We start from the raw sequence: 16,763 nt of genomic DNA on the forward strand, positions 1-16,763 counted from the left end.
AACAATTTCCAGTAATAGTAAAACTTGTCAACTGGTAAACAACATTATCCTTGATCTCACAACGCCTTTAAAGAGCGCAATATGTTTCCCTACCTAACAAACGATATCGCACGCTTAGCCTTGGGGCTAATAGCGGTCTCGATCAACTAGATTAGTTGAGAGAATTCGTTATCGATATTGTTTCTGGCACATTTTGTATGTGTAGGATAAGTACAACGATACACCGTACCCCAGTGCTGAGCCGACAAAATTTCCAGCTCGAAAAGATCCTCGACTCGATCGGGAATCGAACCCGATATCACAACCGTGTGGGAGAGCTAGCCGACCGACATCGCTAACCACAGAGCCACGGGGACCACACCCTACCTATCCTTACTGTTGTTTTACTGTGGAAATCTATCTCCCTCCTGTCGAAAGGCCCAGGGCATTTACCCACTTTGTAAATGTAAATTGAATGCAAAAAATACGTCTCCAAAGGTTTAGGTGTTGTCGTAGATAACTCCATATCTTCGGCGTTTCAAATGGGTTATCGAAAAGCTGTGACTCCTCCGGTTAGCGGACCACTTCCAATTTAGTAGACCGCAATGGAATAATTTAAGAAAATATGGAAAACTCGGGGAGTGTACTTTTCTACGGTCTACCAGATTCGAAAATTGTCCTTTTGTAGGTCATTCAGCTGCCTTCTTGGTCCAAAAACTGATCAGGGAACCTCTTACAACATTCTAGCACCAGTTTTTGAAATTGTCTTTTATGGGGTCATTTTGAATCTCTAGGATCAGTTTTGAATCGATCACTCCGGATTTTCCAGAAGACAACACAGTAGCCATCTTGGACCAAATGTTAGTCAGTGGACCATCTTTTCTCTAGTTAGTCGCGTAGAATAATTGCGAAAAAAATTAGGAAGCTCCGTCTTTCATGGCCATTCCGGGACTTTCTGATGATCTGAATCAGATCCTTTTGGATTCAGTAAACAAGTATTGTTGTATATATTGTTAACATAAGTACTAACTTTACACATACAAAACATTCCAACCATTATCCTTCGTAGTCTAACAATTGATTCTCACTTTCAAAAAATCATCATTTCGATTGAGACAGGGTTAAATAAATCAATCGAAGAGAAAACCACTCCAGCTAGTAACCGTAAGTAGTAAAAAATGTGTGAATGATTTCGAACTTACTGCATGATCAAGTTTCAAAATATTTACTAAACATTAGCGGGCATATCTTGTATCAACATCGGTTCCGTTGTTTCTCACCAAACGTCACGCTGTACGCACTCGTTAACCCGGCCAGTTTTTGGTTGATAAAAATCTGCTTCACCGCTTAAGTGACTGCGGTGAACCACTGGCTTATCACAAGCGTTGGTGGCACTCTCAAATTTTCCCACATTCACACAAACAGAAAAACCACGTTGTTTGTACCGTTTTTTCTCTTTTTCTCTCTCTCTCTCTGTGACTATCACTCCACATTCAAAAGCCACAATCTGTACGACGCATATCAGTCAACGTTGACTGCAAGTTTAATCAACTCGGACTGCTTAACTAGACCAGGGTGCCAGCCCTGGTCGGTTGTTCAATTGTCGCCTTGTGCTTGCCTGCCTGCCATTGTCGATATACCTATATATTGGTGGCCATCGTAATTCACTTTCAGCACATTCCCGCAGGTTCACGTTCTACGCTCCCTCTCTCTCTCTCAGTTTGGAGTGCATCTTCATCGCGGGTCTTTCGCTCACTCTCGCTCCGGTTGGACTCATCGTGGCGGATCGAGCTACCTGCCAGCTGCCAGCAGCTAGCTAGCCGACAACCGACCCAACAAGCCTGCTAGCGAGCAAACCAGCCAGCCAGCGTAAAATGCACTTCCATTCCATCAGCCTTTTCGGTCCCCACGGCAGCGAGCGGCTCAGTCCGTGTCAGCAGCAGGTCGAGTAAAGACGCATTTGAGCGACGAGTGCCAATCCGCGCGCGCATATACACCAGCCAGTCTCATATACACACCCCGAAAGGTCCTTGATTCGCGCACATCTCAGCGTCGGTGCTGGTGGTGGCCCGTCATTCGGTTTCGGTATCAGTCAGTTGTGCTTTAGGTACCCGTTTCGTGTAGGTTTTGTGCGAAGCTATATCCCACGGGGCCTACGACGACGACGTCGACGGTGAGAAGTCGGCAGTGTGTGAGTTGGGTCGGTAGCAGACGGAACAGCCGCAGTAGGGAAAAAATCACCTCTCGATTGGTCCGACCGAGAAGAAAGAATATCATCAACGTTTTGTGTGCCATACGGTTCGGTGTGTGTCAGTGTGTGGACGGTCGGTGGACGACAAAGATTAGGAGCGAGTGTGTGGACGAACCTAGAACTGTGTCACTGAAAATTCCTTGGAGTGGCATAGTTGTTTTTCCAAATATCATCGTGCGTAGTAGTTAGTATACAGTTGCTGGAGTGCTGAAATAAGAATAAAAGATGGGGAAAATGTCCGGAAGTCACTGTCTGGTAATGGGTTGTCGTAACAGGCAGCTGCTGAATCAGACCAACACCAGATCGTATTTTCGATTTCCTCGTGATCCTGATATGTAAGTAAACTATGTTTTTGACATTAGGCTAGTACGGGTTGCTTGGTTTGTGCGTGGTAATATGAAATGGGAATCAGATTCCAGAAACTTTCAAAGATCCCCACTCGTACAGCAGAGTAGGCTTTCCCAGCTCAAAGGGAAACATGGCAGGAGTGTAGAACAAAGAACCAAAAAAAAAAAGGCAAATAAAGGACCATCTGCCAGGCAGGATGGGAGCAGCACAGAGAAAAAAAAGCTACCAAAGAAAGCCAACTGCGCCACTCTGGGTAACAACTGGCTTGATTCGGATCGTTTTTCGGTCGCCAACGGGCACCTCAGCCAGCGCAGTCTTTGTGCTGGTTTTGGTTGGCCCTGCCCTGGTGGTGGCGGCGCACACACAATTTCGGTTTTTTCCATCCACTTTGTTGGTGTTTCAGTTGATGCGAAACGCGCGGTGGCGGTGGCGGCAGCGATGATCGTTCACAAACCACCGCCGCGAGACCCTCTTCGTTGCCCTGCCTGACCGATACCACCCCCCGCCAGTACCACCGCACACCACCCTCTCGCTCTATACCTTCCGCAGTCCTGTCCCCTGTCGAATACTGACGCTCTGGTGCGCATTGGCTAGCCCGACAACTCTGGTGAACCACACACCAACCCTCCCCGCTTCCTCCACCACAGCACAGGCACCGCACAAAGCACGCCTGGTTTGCCTTGTCGCTCTCCAAGTGGCAGTGCCTACTACATTCCCATCCACAACTTCCACACAATCACCATCAGCCGCCAGTTGAGTGTGCTGCGCTGAGTAGCAACCAACCCCACAAAACCCGACGAGAGACTACTACGACCGACCCGAGTCCACGACGAGGGAAAACAACAACAACAGCAACGAAGAAGAGTCAGTCGGTCGGTCGGTCGGACGCAATGTGCCAAGTTGCTACGATAATAGAGTACTACTCGGAGCAGGCGGCGGCAGCAGCAGCCTCAGCCATAATGTAGCATGTCATGATACGGGTTGCGCCCCATCTCCGTAGCAGTAGTCGTGGACGCCATTGTCGCCGCCGCACGCCATCACGTCATGTTGGATTTTTTTTTTTTTTCATTTGGCAGCGATTACGAAATTCTCAAGGCTCGGTCGGTTCCCCCTTGTCGGAAACTGTACTTCCCAGCGAGAGACTCATCGAATCACGTGGTCCCACCGTCGTTGTCTGGTGTACCGAAAGTGATCATTTTCATCCGTTAGGCTCGTTTGGTTAGAATACCGAGCTTTCCCCCTGTCTATCCGGTTTCGTGTGGCGGAAGTGTGTTCACCACAAAATGGGTTATTCCTCCGCTAGGTTGCGTTTGCGCTTATTTGACATTCCACAGTCAATCTCTCCTCCGGAGGTACGTTTACTGGTGTCTCAATCGTACAAGGTCATGTTTTAGACTACATTCCCGAAGCTTATTTGTTCGGGAGGGGAAAAAACCCGCACAGGTTTTGTGACGCACACTATTTTGTTCATAACTTTTATCAGCTGCTGATTGAGAACCATAATAAATATACATGAAACATAGAAGCACCGACAGTTCAGTGACTGGTTCAGCACAAGAGGCCAAGCTCTTTAGCGATGCGAAACGGATGCAAAGATTTGGACATCTTTCTGCAGCTCTGCTGCTGCTGGAATTGCAACTTTTATTTTTAGAATGACCTTTTTCTTAATCCTAGACTTGATACTGCGTCTAAGATATTCTAAGTTGATTTAAAAACCCATTTTGGTTTTCCGAAAATACATTTGGTCGAAGAAAATATGAAGTAAACAAACTAAAACTAAAGTAAGTGTTACTGTACACCGAAAAAAAATATTTTGTCAAACACTTTGTGAAATAACACCAATTATTCAATACTTGTTGTTTGTCCTCCGTCTTCAGTGTTTGACCAATTCTCTGAATGAAAAGTATATACAATTACTTCAGACTATTTTTAAAATAGTTGTATACAACGTAAATGTCAATCTTCAGTTTTAGAGAGAGTACCTTCAATTATACGATACAATTGGACCACTAGTCTCTAATTATTCAATAACCCACGATTATTGATATTTGTCTTATAACACAATAAGTCTACACTCAAATTCTACCATATTATAGCTGTATGTGCGAATATACTTTTAATAAAACAATGTTTTTCTGTCAATTGATTTCAAAGTTTTCTTGTTTCCATTTCTGGTGCAAGGTTTTTATTGGGGTTATAATAACATAAAGTTCAATAAACATTTTTCCCCACTCAATTTGATCCCAAAAACAAAATTGGTTTTTAAAATAACTGTTACGAAAAATTGCGTTTGTGATTTTTTTTTGAACGAAAGTATAAATTCGTTGCAATTCTTTAACTGATTTTCTTTGATGGTCCCACCGCTATTCCATGAGCTTCACTTGAGCATGAGAGGCTTAAAAGACCAGCTGTCAATTTGATTTTTTCATAAATAAACATGATGAAAGGTTTTCCTTTTTTTCAATTCTGCTCCCGGGTATGTTCATTATATTTTTATTTGATAATCTTTTACATACATATATTTATTTGTCAACAGATAAAATTCTTACCCCATTATCACTCATTGCAATTCAATTTCAAAGCCTTTATACCTCCACATGACTTGAAAATAATACATGAATAATCGGAAAAAATTGTAAACGGAGAATTCGAATTATTATGTAGGGTGAAGGCACCGGTTTTAGCCATGTATATTATTCATGCAAAATATCTCCTCTTCTACCTTTAAAAAATATAAAACTATATTAGTTCAACGGGAAAATTCGATGAGATCACCTATGTTCTTCAGCAAGATCATGTTTACATTTTTTTTTTAAATTAATTATTTGGCATTCCGTCATAATGACATGGCCTGATTAACAAAGTTTCTCCAATTCACTCGGTTATTGGCTGCCGTTCTCCAATCCCTGGGATACCGTGTCTCCCCGCTAGATCTCGCTTCTGGTCCACCCATCTTGCTCGCTGCGCCCTTGATCGTCTTCTTCCTATCGGATTCGCGGCAAACACCATCTTCGCAGGGTAGTTGTTCGACATTCTTGCAACATGCCCTGCCCAGTGTATCCGTTCAGCTTTAGCCACCTTTCGAATGCTGGGATCGCCCTCGAGTTGCTCGAGGTCATGGTTAATCCTTCGCCTCCATATTCCGTTCTTCTGCACGCCGCCAAAGATCGTTCTTAGTACCCGTCGTTCGAAAACTCCGAGGTCCTCCTCAAGCATTGTTCTTGTTTCATGCCCGTAGAAAACAACCCTTAAACCCTTACACTTTGTACCTCGAACACATCACCGTCGATCGTAATGCTACTGCCTAGGCGTTGTTGTCTCCACCACCACGATCCTGGACGCCATTCAGGTGTTTGTCGGAGTGCTACCTCCACCTTTCGATCACCTCACGATCTTTCGTCAGAACACTACCATCATTAACACCGGCATATTTCGGCTCGCGGCACAAAGTCTCTGAGTTTCTGGTAGAACTTTCGCGTTTCCTGAGAATGAAGCAGCTGTTCCAGCTCCTCCTCCAGGCGGTGCTTTTTCTCCCGGAAGATTTGGGTTCGCTGCAGCTTCTTCTGTCTGTGTCGTCCCACATGCCCGAAGACTTTCTCCGCTCGGGCGTCGGTACCGCAAGTTGACGTTAGGGCTCCAAGATGTCTGAGAAGTGCCGAAGAACGTGGTCGATCTGTGTTTCTGTCTGATTTGATGACTTCTAGGTGTACTTGTGCATGATGTTGTACTGGAAGCAGATACTACGCACGGCCATATTCTTGGAAGCGACAAAGTCCATAAGTCTTACATCCATTTCGTTGGTCAGCTGGTGCGCGCTGAACCTTCCAATCACCGGTTTCCTAGTTTCCTAGTTCATTCCTGAGTGAGTGTTTCACGGTGGCAGCTTGTAAAGCTTGCGCACGGTAATCGGCCGCCCATGACCTGGAATACAGAGGTTGTTTTGAGCCGCTCCCAACATTGAGGATAGACGATCGGAAACTCAAAAGAGCCCTTCTTCCCTGCCAGCATACGACCAAGTTCCCATCAGGGTTGGTTACCCGATCTTCCCTTGGTTGCTCGTATCCCAGCTGGCACCGTGTGGAGGACGGGATAGGAGTTGCTAGATAAGAGGCTAAGGCGAATTTTGGCCTTCGAAACGCTAATATGCTAAATTCTGTAGAGGAGAGACAATAGAACTATTTAGAAAAACTGTGAATTACTTATGCCGTACGTAAATTGCTTCAAAAGATGACTTTACTGCGAAAGTTACTTTTGTAACGTGTGTCTCATTCAAACAACGTTCAATTGTCCTCAGAGTTCCTCTCTTTACGACACAAGTGAAAGTCGGTCTTTTTACTCTAGAATGGAGTCCCAGTTATCGTACAAGCCACAGGAGTTTTTTAAAGAACAAGCTCAAGGTCTAGATTGAATTTTCGGCACACCTAGAACTTTTGTAAATTGCAATGCGTTTGAAATTATGACAACTTTGGTTCTAATTTTGAATTTTACTGTAATCGGCCTGTAACTTCGTCTGTAAAGTACCAAAATGTGAAAATCACGAAACTTCATTATCTCAAAAACTACACAACCGATTTGATCAATATTATTATCAGATGAGCGGGCTAGTTAAGGGTTAACTGATGAATTATGATTGAACACGTGGTTTCAAAGTTTGGCTGCCCTATACGTTCCCATTTCATTTGATTATAATTGAACTTAAGCCATCGTTATGTATTAAATTGTTAATAAAACAACGAAAGTCTATTATTTCAAAGATGACATGACTAATTTGAACATAACTAGTGTCATACGAACAAGTCATCTCTCAAACTTACAAATAACAAACTTCATAACAATTTGATATGTGGCTCAAAAGTTATGGAAAGAAAAGAAATTCAAAGGCTATTTAAAACTATACCTGCTTTGATTGATATATGTGGTCTCAACATAATTTAAATGTGGTTTTGTACTATTTGAACGTTCCAAATTCATTGATTCCTTGCGATGTGTTTAAAGTCTGCAAAATGCACGACGAATCGGCCATAAGATATGATAAAAGTCTAAAGACAAATCGTTTGAAATGATTGGTTATATCGAAATGACAACATCCTCGACTTTGGCTTCTGTACATCGCCCTAATTTTGAATGTATTCATATTGTTTGATATTCGGTCATTTTCAGCAAATTTTTTGGCGTCAATCTGACACCGGAAATACTCATATTGGGACGTATTTAGCTATTTTGGTTGTTTTCCAGAAACTAACAGTGGTCGTCTTTAAATTCAAAATGGTGTCAAAGGTCAATGTTTGGTTTCTATGCATCATCTCGATTACGGAAATATCCATGTTGAGTATTATTTGGTCATTTTCGACTGTTTCCTATAAGTTGCCATTTAGCGATTCAAAATGGTGCCTGAGGTCAATTGTTAGCTCATTGCATCATTCTGGTTCCAGAGATACTCATATTGGATGGTATTTGGTTATTTTAGGCTGTTTTTCACAAACCGGAAGTCGCCATCTTGGATTTCAAAATGGTATTTAAAATAATTTCTGGCCTCTGAGCGTCATTCTGGTTGAAGAAACACCCATATTGGGTGTAATTCGATCATTTTCCGCTGTTTCCCAGAAACCGGAAGTCGCCAACCTAGAATCCAAAATGGGTTCTGTGGTCGATTTCAGCTGCTGTGTATCATTATAGATCCGGAGTTACTCATGTTGAACGGAAATCGGCCATTTTTGGCTGTTTTCCAAAAACCACAAGTTGCCATCCTACAATTCATAATGGTGTCTGAAGTCGATTTGTGGTTCCAGTGCGTCATAACGATTCCGAAAATACCCATATTGGGTGGTATTTGGTCGTTTGCCGCTGTTTTTTTCGAAACCGGAAGTCGCCATCTTAGAATTCAAAATTGTATCTGTGGTCGAATTTAGCTCCTGTGTATCTTTATCCGGATATTATTATATTGGGTGGAAATAGTCTATTTTTGGCTGTTTTCCAGAAACCGGAAGTTGCCATCTTACAATACAAAATGTTGCCTGAGGTCGATTATGGAACATATTTGTTACCACTAAAAACATTCACCTGCCAAATATGGTTCCATTTAGTTGATTAGTTCGCGAGATGTGCAGAAATTTGTGCAGTAACATGTGCTTCCATAAGAGGGAGGGGCGTCGAACCATTATGGACATATTTATTACCCTTTAAAACATCCACATGCCAAATTCGGTTTCATTTGCTTGGTTTGTTCTTGAGTTGTGCAGAAATGTATGTTTCATTTGTATTGGACCCCTCCTTTCCAGAAGAGGGAGGGGTCTCAAATTATCATAGGAACCTTTATCGGGACCAAAAACCCCTACATACAAATTTTCACGTCGATCGGTTCGGTAGTTTTCGAGCCTATATGGATCAAACAGACTGACAGGCCGGAATACATTTTTATATGTATAGATTACAACATCAATATTTTAGAACCCAAAGAGTGAATGTACATTTATTGGATTGAAGCGTTCATGTTAATCTATTCTTACAAATAAAAGTTTGAATGAGAAAGGCTGGGTCTGACCGCTAGGTGGATTAATTTAGGTTTTAAATCAAGAAGCTTCTTTGGGTCCCTTTTTTGACAATAGCACTCGCGAATTCATTTCGTTACTATTTAGTTTGTTTTATAAGGAGCAAATAAGGTACGTAAGGTACGAAGCGATGGTTTTTAGCATGGAAGATAACAAGTCCAGTTCGTAGAATATATTCTTGTGAATTGGGAGAAGTATAATATGTTCCTTTAATAATGATTGAATAAACCTATCTACTCGCTTAAGTTTGAATAATGTTGAAAGTTCAACAAGAAGATTTTGAAATTGGAATAATTTACCATAGTTCTCCACAATTATCATTCAATGTCATAGAAAGTATTGTAATTTAAACATTCAGGATTCATTTTCTTTTTTTTTCATTTCAACATTTATTTAATTTTGCTAATAACTAACTTGAAAAAATATTACATTGTTTTAATATCATCGATCAATATATAAATACATGGTATAATTATTATTAGAATATATATTAGTGTTTAAAGTACTTTTCAAATAGTTGTCTTTCATTCCAGCGTGCTTCTCGAATTTTATTTTTTAATTCCATTATTTCCATTATTGAAATTATTTACACAAAATGACATTGTTTCAACCATTTACCAAACAGCAGCTTTATACTTTGCGTTTTTACTATTAATATTGCATTGTAACAGATCTTGAGCATCTCTTATTGTTATTTTAAATCTATTTTGCTTTCGTGCACCTTTGAGTAACCATTAACATTCTTGCATAAATTAGAAAAAAAAAATTTGCTTCGATATAACGGTACTGGATATAACGTAACGAAGATTAAAATAAAGTTGCCTTGTATCGAGGGATGACTGTATATGAATAGTTTTATTTTTATATATTTTCCTCAAAAACAGCATTCCCAACCAATAAGCTGCTGAAGAATAGTCAAAAAAATTTAATACTCAATAAATGATCTTGAAAAAAAAACGGATTCTCTTTTTTGTACAGTGAGGGACAAAATAGAGTGCCCACTTTATTTTTTTCCATTTCTTTCATTTTTCTGGTTGAACTTCGAAAACACATTGTTATCATTCTTAAAATCGTACTGCTAATTTTTTTTAGGTTTTGTTAATCAAACAAAATAAAGTGCCTGAAAGTCGATATAATTTCGATAGGCTACCATCGTGAGGCCCCTTGATAGTATTTGGTTTTGAGTATTTTTGACGTTTCATAAACAACTGGCTTGTCGCTGAAGCTTTTGTTCTCGTGTCTACATTCGGTAAAATTGTAAAACATGGAGAACGCAGTAATTTCTCGTATGATTCTTTCGTGCATCCGGAAACTGGTTGTTCGCGATTTCAACAACGACCAATTGCACCGGGAAGTGGCTAAGTACTACAAAATCAGCAAGACAGCGGTCGGAAAAATCTCGACTAGGATGAAAACATTCGAATCGGTGGTGGATTGTTCAGGAAGAGGATGCAAAATGCAAGACGGATGCCAGAACGGACAAGGAATAAATTCATGAAGTGAAAAAAAACTCAAAAGATTCGGCAGATACAGGAAGAGCTTCAACTTTCGGTTTCGAATCGTACTGGCCTAGTCGTACTAGCAAGATGGCAATGAGAAGGCCTTTCATAAGCAAGGTGAATAAGGCATAGCGGCCCAAGTTCGTCAAGGAACACGTTGGGAAATCGCCTGAATACTGGAAAACTGTGCTGTGAACTGACGAGTCCGAGCTGTTCAATTGGAAGAAGCGGGATCGTGTGTGGCACAAGTCGGGTAAGGAGCTCTAAGACCGCCATATTCAAGGAACAGTCAAGCATGGAGGAGGTAGCGTGATGGTGTAGAGGTGCCTTTCTTGGTATGAGGTGGGCAGTTTGGTGAAAATAGACGGAATCATGAGAACTGAGTCGTATTGCAATATGCTAGGTATCTCAAGAAGGGCCTCGATGAGATTCGTTTTCCAGCAGGATAACGATCCGAAGCATACGGCCAACCTGACGAAGTCAACCACTTGAATGGCCCCCACAAAGTCCTGATCTGAACCCCACTGACAATCTGTGAGCCATCTCCGGTGCTCGGATCGATGAAACTGATGTAACTAATGGAAAAACTTATTTTGAAGCCCTGGGGAACGCATGGTAAGAACTCGACCCACAACACTTGAAAAGCTTATTGAAAGTATTTCGAAGCGCTTACAGGAGGTGTTGAAGGCTCAAGGAGACCATACTCACAATTATATGATTTTTGTTTGTCTTCAGTTTGGTTTACTGAAGCTATACTGACAAGGTTGAATTTGTTAGTTGCCATTTTTTTCTCACAGCTTTTCTATACAATCAAAGGTTCCTGAGCTACAATGGTTTGAAATGATAACGTATGCCAAAATGCATACGCCTTTTTAGGAAATTATTCTTGAGTCTAAAAAATTCCTCCACCTGTGAAAAACCCGCAGTTTACTGAGTCAAATACGTGTGCAAAGTTTCATTCAAACCAAAAATGGTCGATTGAATTTTTGCTAACTTACGGAGCGTTTGGCATGAAAATGTCCGTTGTGTCTGAAACGAAGAATCGAAAAAGCAGAATCCTGAAATAAGCAAAGTACAATACTTAATTTGGAAATAATCAATAAACTTCAGAACATAATGGTTGTGATGCGCAGGGCTTGAAATTTACTGTGTAAATGTGGTAAAAATGATGTACTCTTTTTTTTTAAATAAGTGTGGTCAGTTAAGATTTATTTGTGGTATGGTACTATATGTTGACTGTCTGCAGTCCACAGAATTTCAATTCATGTGCGTGCGAATAATAGAACAGTTTAACCAATTAGAAGAACGACGGAGAAAGCCTAAGAAAAGAGTAATAATGTAAACCATAACATAACACACATTTTTTTATGTATGAAAATCTTTCTGGCATGATATATTTGTTATTTTAAAACAATAAAATTAACAGTCTGATTTGATCAAAAAACAAAATTGCATTCAGTCTAAAAAATTGACGTTTTCCGGAACAAATAGAATGCCTTGAAACAAAACGGTGCTTTAAACATTTTCACTCGAAACTTCGAATGAAAATTTATATTCAAAGCAAACATGTAGGTGCTTTTGCAATCATCAAAAGTACTCAGTAATGATTGTTGGCCTTTTTTAAATGCTTCTGACATTTCGATATTAGTTTTCGCTGCATTACAACATCATTAAACTACAGGATGTTTATAGCATGGCTAATCAGTATCACTCCCCGTTCGATGGAGCAGCTGGAGATTGTAAAATTTGATCACATTGAACTTATCTACACTGTACCGCGTTGCAGTTTAGTTGTCTTTCTGCGGCCCATGGCAGGAAAGGTGTACCTTTCATACCAATCAAAAAGAACAAAAAAAAAAAAACTCGAGGACGAAAGTAACCCTGTACTGATTTAACTTTTTTTTTTCTCTCTCTCTTTTTCCTTTCCAATCCAGGTGCAAGCAGTGGGTCGAATTCTGCAACCGGCCGGAGCTGTGGAAAAAGTATGCCGAAAATGGCCCCGAGTACCTGTACAAGAGTTCTCGAATCTGCTCCGATCACTTTCTGCCGAGCGATTTCAACAATCCAAATCTTTTCAGTCAAGGGTAAGTTGGTCTGGCCTGGCCTGGCCTGGTCTGGCTTGGCATGCCTATGTGTGCACCAACCTACCGAGTGATCGGCCAGGTGTGTGAGTGTGTGCACCCAGTAGTGGGTTTCCCTTTTACCAACGTCCGTGCTAGCAGCAGCCCTCGGTATGGCATCACAGCCCCAGCGGCAGTAACGAGCAGGTGTTACCAGATATCGTAATTTTTGCGGTGATCCGTTCAATGTTCGAGGATCTCTCGCGCTGCTCGTAGCCGTTCAATCGTGGAACGACTATTAATGGGTACAACTTGAAAATTCAATATCTGAAAATGACACTTCCTGTCGATTCATGATTTTCTTCGCATCCCGTACCCCACGAGCATCTGGCAACCCGTAAGTCTGACCGGTCCGTACACTGCTGTTGCTGCTGCTGCACGACAACGTGGGCGACAACGGGCCACGTTAGGGGAAACCCAAAAATAGCTTGGTATGTAATCGATTTTCTTCTTCTTGTATTTCTTCCCTCTCCTTGGGTTTCACTCGACTCGGTTCGGCTGCGGATACAACAAAACTAAACGCGGTCCTCGCTCGAATTGCTACCTGACTACTCGTCGTTCATGGACGGACAGGCTGAAAAAAGGTTCAGTGCCGACACAATATCCAGCCAGTAAAGAACCAAAGAATCGTTATAGTATTGGCGGAATTGGACTGGGGCTTGCTGGCGGTGGCGGCGGTGGTGGTGGTGGTGTTAGTGGCAATAATTCGCCACCCAACCATCACAACAACATCAACGATAGCGAGTCACCACTCATCATGCCAATGTCAACGAAGCGACCGCTGTCGTCGCAGCCTTCAGCGCAGCAGCCGGTTGCCAAGCAGCGAAGATCGGTCCCCGCCGCCCTCAACCTCAGCACCAACAATAGCACCAACAACAGCCATGCTACCGTGAGCGGTGCGCTAGCCGGACTGATCCAACGCCAGCAGCTGAAAGAGCAACAGCGGAAAGCGTTCGCTGCAGCCCTACAGCTCCAACATCGACCGAACCAGCAACAGACACGATCGCTGCTGGCCTCGCTGAAGCAAAAACCCAACTCAAATAACAACAATAATAACAACAACAACAACCACATCAGCAGCAACAACAATAATAACAATACCAGCAGCGGCAAACTGGCAGCTGTTGCGGCACAGGAAAAGCTCGAGGATGAACGGGGGTACGGCATCAACTACGTGGACATGGACGGAGGAGGTAAGGAAGATTCTCAACACACATGTGCTCATATATCTCCTGGTTGGTTTAGGAATGGGGTTTGTACGATCCTGCTGGTGGTTTCCACAGCACACAACAATCGCCATTATTTCAGAAAGCTGCGCTGAAAAATTTACCATCACGAAACTTTTGCCAGCCTTTTTCCGAATACTCCTTGGGCAGACCTTGGCATCCATATTGCGTCTCAAGTCGGGTGCTGAAGCTCATCTTTTTTTTTTTCGTTTCGTGTGTGACGCATGACCCTGGGCACCCGCTCGCCGTGGGTCAGAAGTTGGACATGAGCAACCAATACAATCACTCGCCGATTTTCGGTGTCCAGTTTGCCAGCGTGCGCGCAAACATCGTTTCGTGTCGACAAAACTGCGCACCATGCACAAGCAGGCACGGATGTCAAGCTCAAGGGGACCTGCAAAAGAAGGGGTGGCAGCAAAAGAGGGTCGAACAGCGGGGAGTGTCCGGTGCCCGGGTCCGGTCTACAGAGTTGCTCTGTACCCTGGCTGCTGCTGCTGCTGTTGCTGCTGGCGATGCCTTTCGTCGTACACAGCACACCAAGAGATAGAGAGAGAGACAGATAGAGGGGGAATTAGCACATCGGAAAGGAATGTGCCGCGTTCGAGTAGCAAGTAAGCAAGTGCTGGTGGCGGTGGCTTGGCTTGGCAAGTTGTTTTGTTCGGTTTTCTCCCAAGGGTACTCTGTTGCCTGCTGCCATGAAATGGCTTTTCTGGAATCGTGTTTCGCGAATTGGTGGACTTTTTTTTGAACCGAGTCCCGGAATATTTTAATTAACAATTCGTTTTTGTGCCGAACCAATTAAAGACCAAGGAATAGATTTTTGCCTTTTAAGCTGTATTTTGGTAATTGCTTTGTGCTACGGCCGATCCTTGTTATTTCGGTGGTTGGCAAATTTTCTCCCCTTTTCTGTATACCGACCACAGCTAAACTGAAAATACTTTTTAGTCCTGAATTTACTATCAGGACTACTTCCGGTCTAACAGCACAACTGGCCAAAAAAGCTGTGTTACCTTGTTCGACTTATGACACAACAGCTGTGACCATTAGTGATGGCTGTTATCACCGTTCCACTCAATGCTGACTTACTGTAGAATTAGGTGACATGTTTAGATGCTAAGATGAAAGGAACACTGCGAACAGTTGTAGTTTATTTGGCTGACTGTGTATAAGTGTGGGATTATTCCTACACTGATCTGCAAATTGTTCTGTAGTTCTGGTGTGAAAATCTTTTATTCACACCACATTTTATTATTACCACATTTGTTTTTTTCTTTGCTGAAAAGAGCGAATAATAAAACAAAAAAAAAACGGAAACAGTTTACCCAGTAATAGTGTTATGGAAAAAAATACCGCATTTTTGCCTGTTCTCCATGTTTTTGTTTCGCGCTTAATCTAACTTCTTAACTATCATAAAATAGAGCATTTCATGGTCAATTGAAAAAAAAACAAGCAAAATTTAATAGAAAGAAGTTACCTATTTCACTGCCGCTCTACCAGAGCCTAAAGTTTAGGTTTTCTAATATTTATCGATTGGATCATTAAAGTGTCCAATATAAGCTACATAGAACAAAGCGCAATCAAGATTATACTCATATTTTCTACTCAGCGTTTGCAACAAATCTTGATAGTAGCTGCGCATAGTTTTGCATCAGATGATACGACTTTTTTTTTTATTCTTGCTTATTTTCCGTCGGTCTAGTTCCGCCACTGTTGTGGCCAATCACCGACGCCCAGGAAGGCGACTCCACACCCAGGACCCTAACTCACGACCCGTTTATTAACGGACTGGCGCCAACGGCTTTACTTCCTCATGCGATGGAAGGCGTGATCCCAGAGGTTTTTCGCCTCAGAAAATCTCCCGGTGTCGGCTAGGATTGAATCTAGACCAGTTGGGTTGGTTGTGAGTGGATCACGCCACCTCACAACCATCGACACCTATGTCGGCGGTGGGATTCGAACCCAGGCGTCGAGCGTGGTTGGCGGAGACGTTACCAACCACACTAGGCCCCCGCTGTATACGACTTCTTAAGCACATTTTTTTGAAAACTTTTCAATGCAAAGCACATATTCTTTTGAAAAGACACCACAAAATAAAAACAAGCTGCAATATTCAATAATTTCCTACTGAAAACGATTCTTCTTTCCATCTATGTTTTTATGCTGTTTGAACGCCCCAAAGTGTTCATTTAGCCGCTCCGATTTTTGGTATTTTGTTTGTTGCTGTTTTCCGCGCTCCAGTACTTGATTAGATTTATATCAAGCTGCTATGACACCCTGTTGATCATTTGTTTCCGCGGCAATTTTTATTTCCTGCTAGCGGCTCGATCGTTATTTTTTGGTGTTTTAAATGTCGAAGTTTATTTTTTGGTGTTTAAAATACCGAAGTTTACCTGTAGGTGCTGGCGATCGTCTAGAAACATTTTAATTCATTTGATTAGTATCATCTCAAACCCCTTTTTTTTTCAAGGTTCCAAATCAATATATTGAAATGTCAAGTCTATCCGAAGCTCTGTGCTGCATTCAATATAAAGATCTTATGCAGGAATACCTTTATCCATTATGGTTATAGGAAAGAAAAAAATTCGAGAATGGACTTTATGAATAAATCGTGATGTGAATTAGTGATTTTTTTTAATCCAGCACCAGAATATAGAGATAGCTTCGTTTATTTTTCAGTTTTGTTCATTAGAGAAAAAAAAACTGTTTTTTTAGTTTTCCCGAGAACTCACCACCAAGTCATCGAAAAATTGAAAAAAATGGACCCCGTTTCAACAAATTTGAATTCAAGTTTT

At 41.9% G+C, this 16,763-nt stretch overlaps 2 protein-coding genes across 4 annotated transcripts in view; one reads left to right on the top strand and one right to left on the bottom strand.

Moving 5' to 3' along the window:
* Nucleotides 1-16,763, bottom strand: part of LOC129726135 (uncharacterized protein CG1161) — a 79,928-nt gene that overhangs the window by 42,964 nt on the left and 20,201 nt on the right. The gene's annotated exons all lie outside the window — the stretch shown is intronic.
* The window catches only part of LOC129726131 (ras guanine nucleotide exchange factor P-like), a 56,645-nt gene that overhangs the window by 22,662 nt on the left and 17,220 nt on the right, over nt 1-16,763 (top strand). For 2 of the 3 annotated variants that reach the window (XM_055682791.1, XM_055682792.1), the window contains exons 2-3: nt 12,560-12,709; nt 13,319-13,938. In XM_055682791.1, the coding sequence (XP_055538766.1) occupies nt 12,560-12,709; nt 13,319-13,938 (770 nt within the window). Of the gene's footprint in view, nt 1-1,894; nt 2,566-12,559; nt 12,710-13,318; nt 13,939-16,763 lie in introns of those variants that run through there. The other variant, XM_055682790.1, reaches the window with a different exon arrangement.

Source organism: Wyeomyia smithii, chromosome 2, assembly GCF_029784165.1.
Source record: "Wyeomyia smithii strain HCP4-BCI-WySm-NY-G18 chromosome 2, ASM2978416v1, whole genome shotgun sequence".
In the NCBI taxonomy this organism is placed as follows: domain Eukaryota; kingdom Metazoa; phylum Arthropoda; class Insecta; order Diptera; family Culicidae; genus Wyeomyia; species Wyeomyia smithii.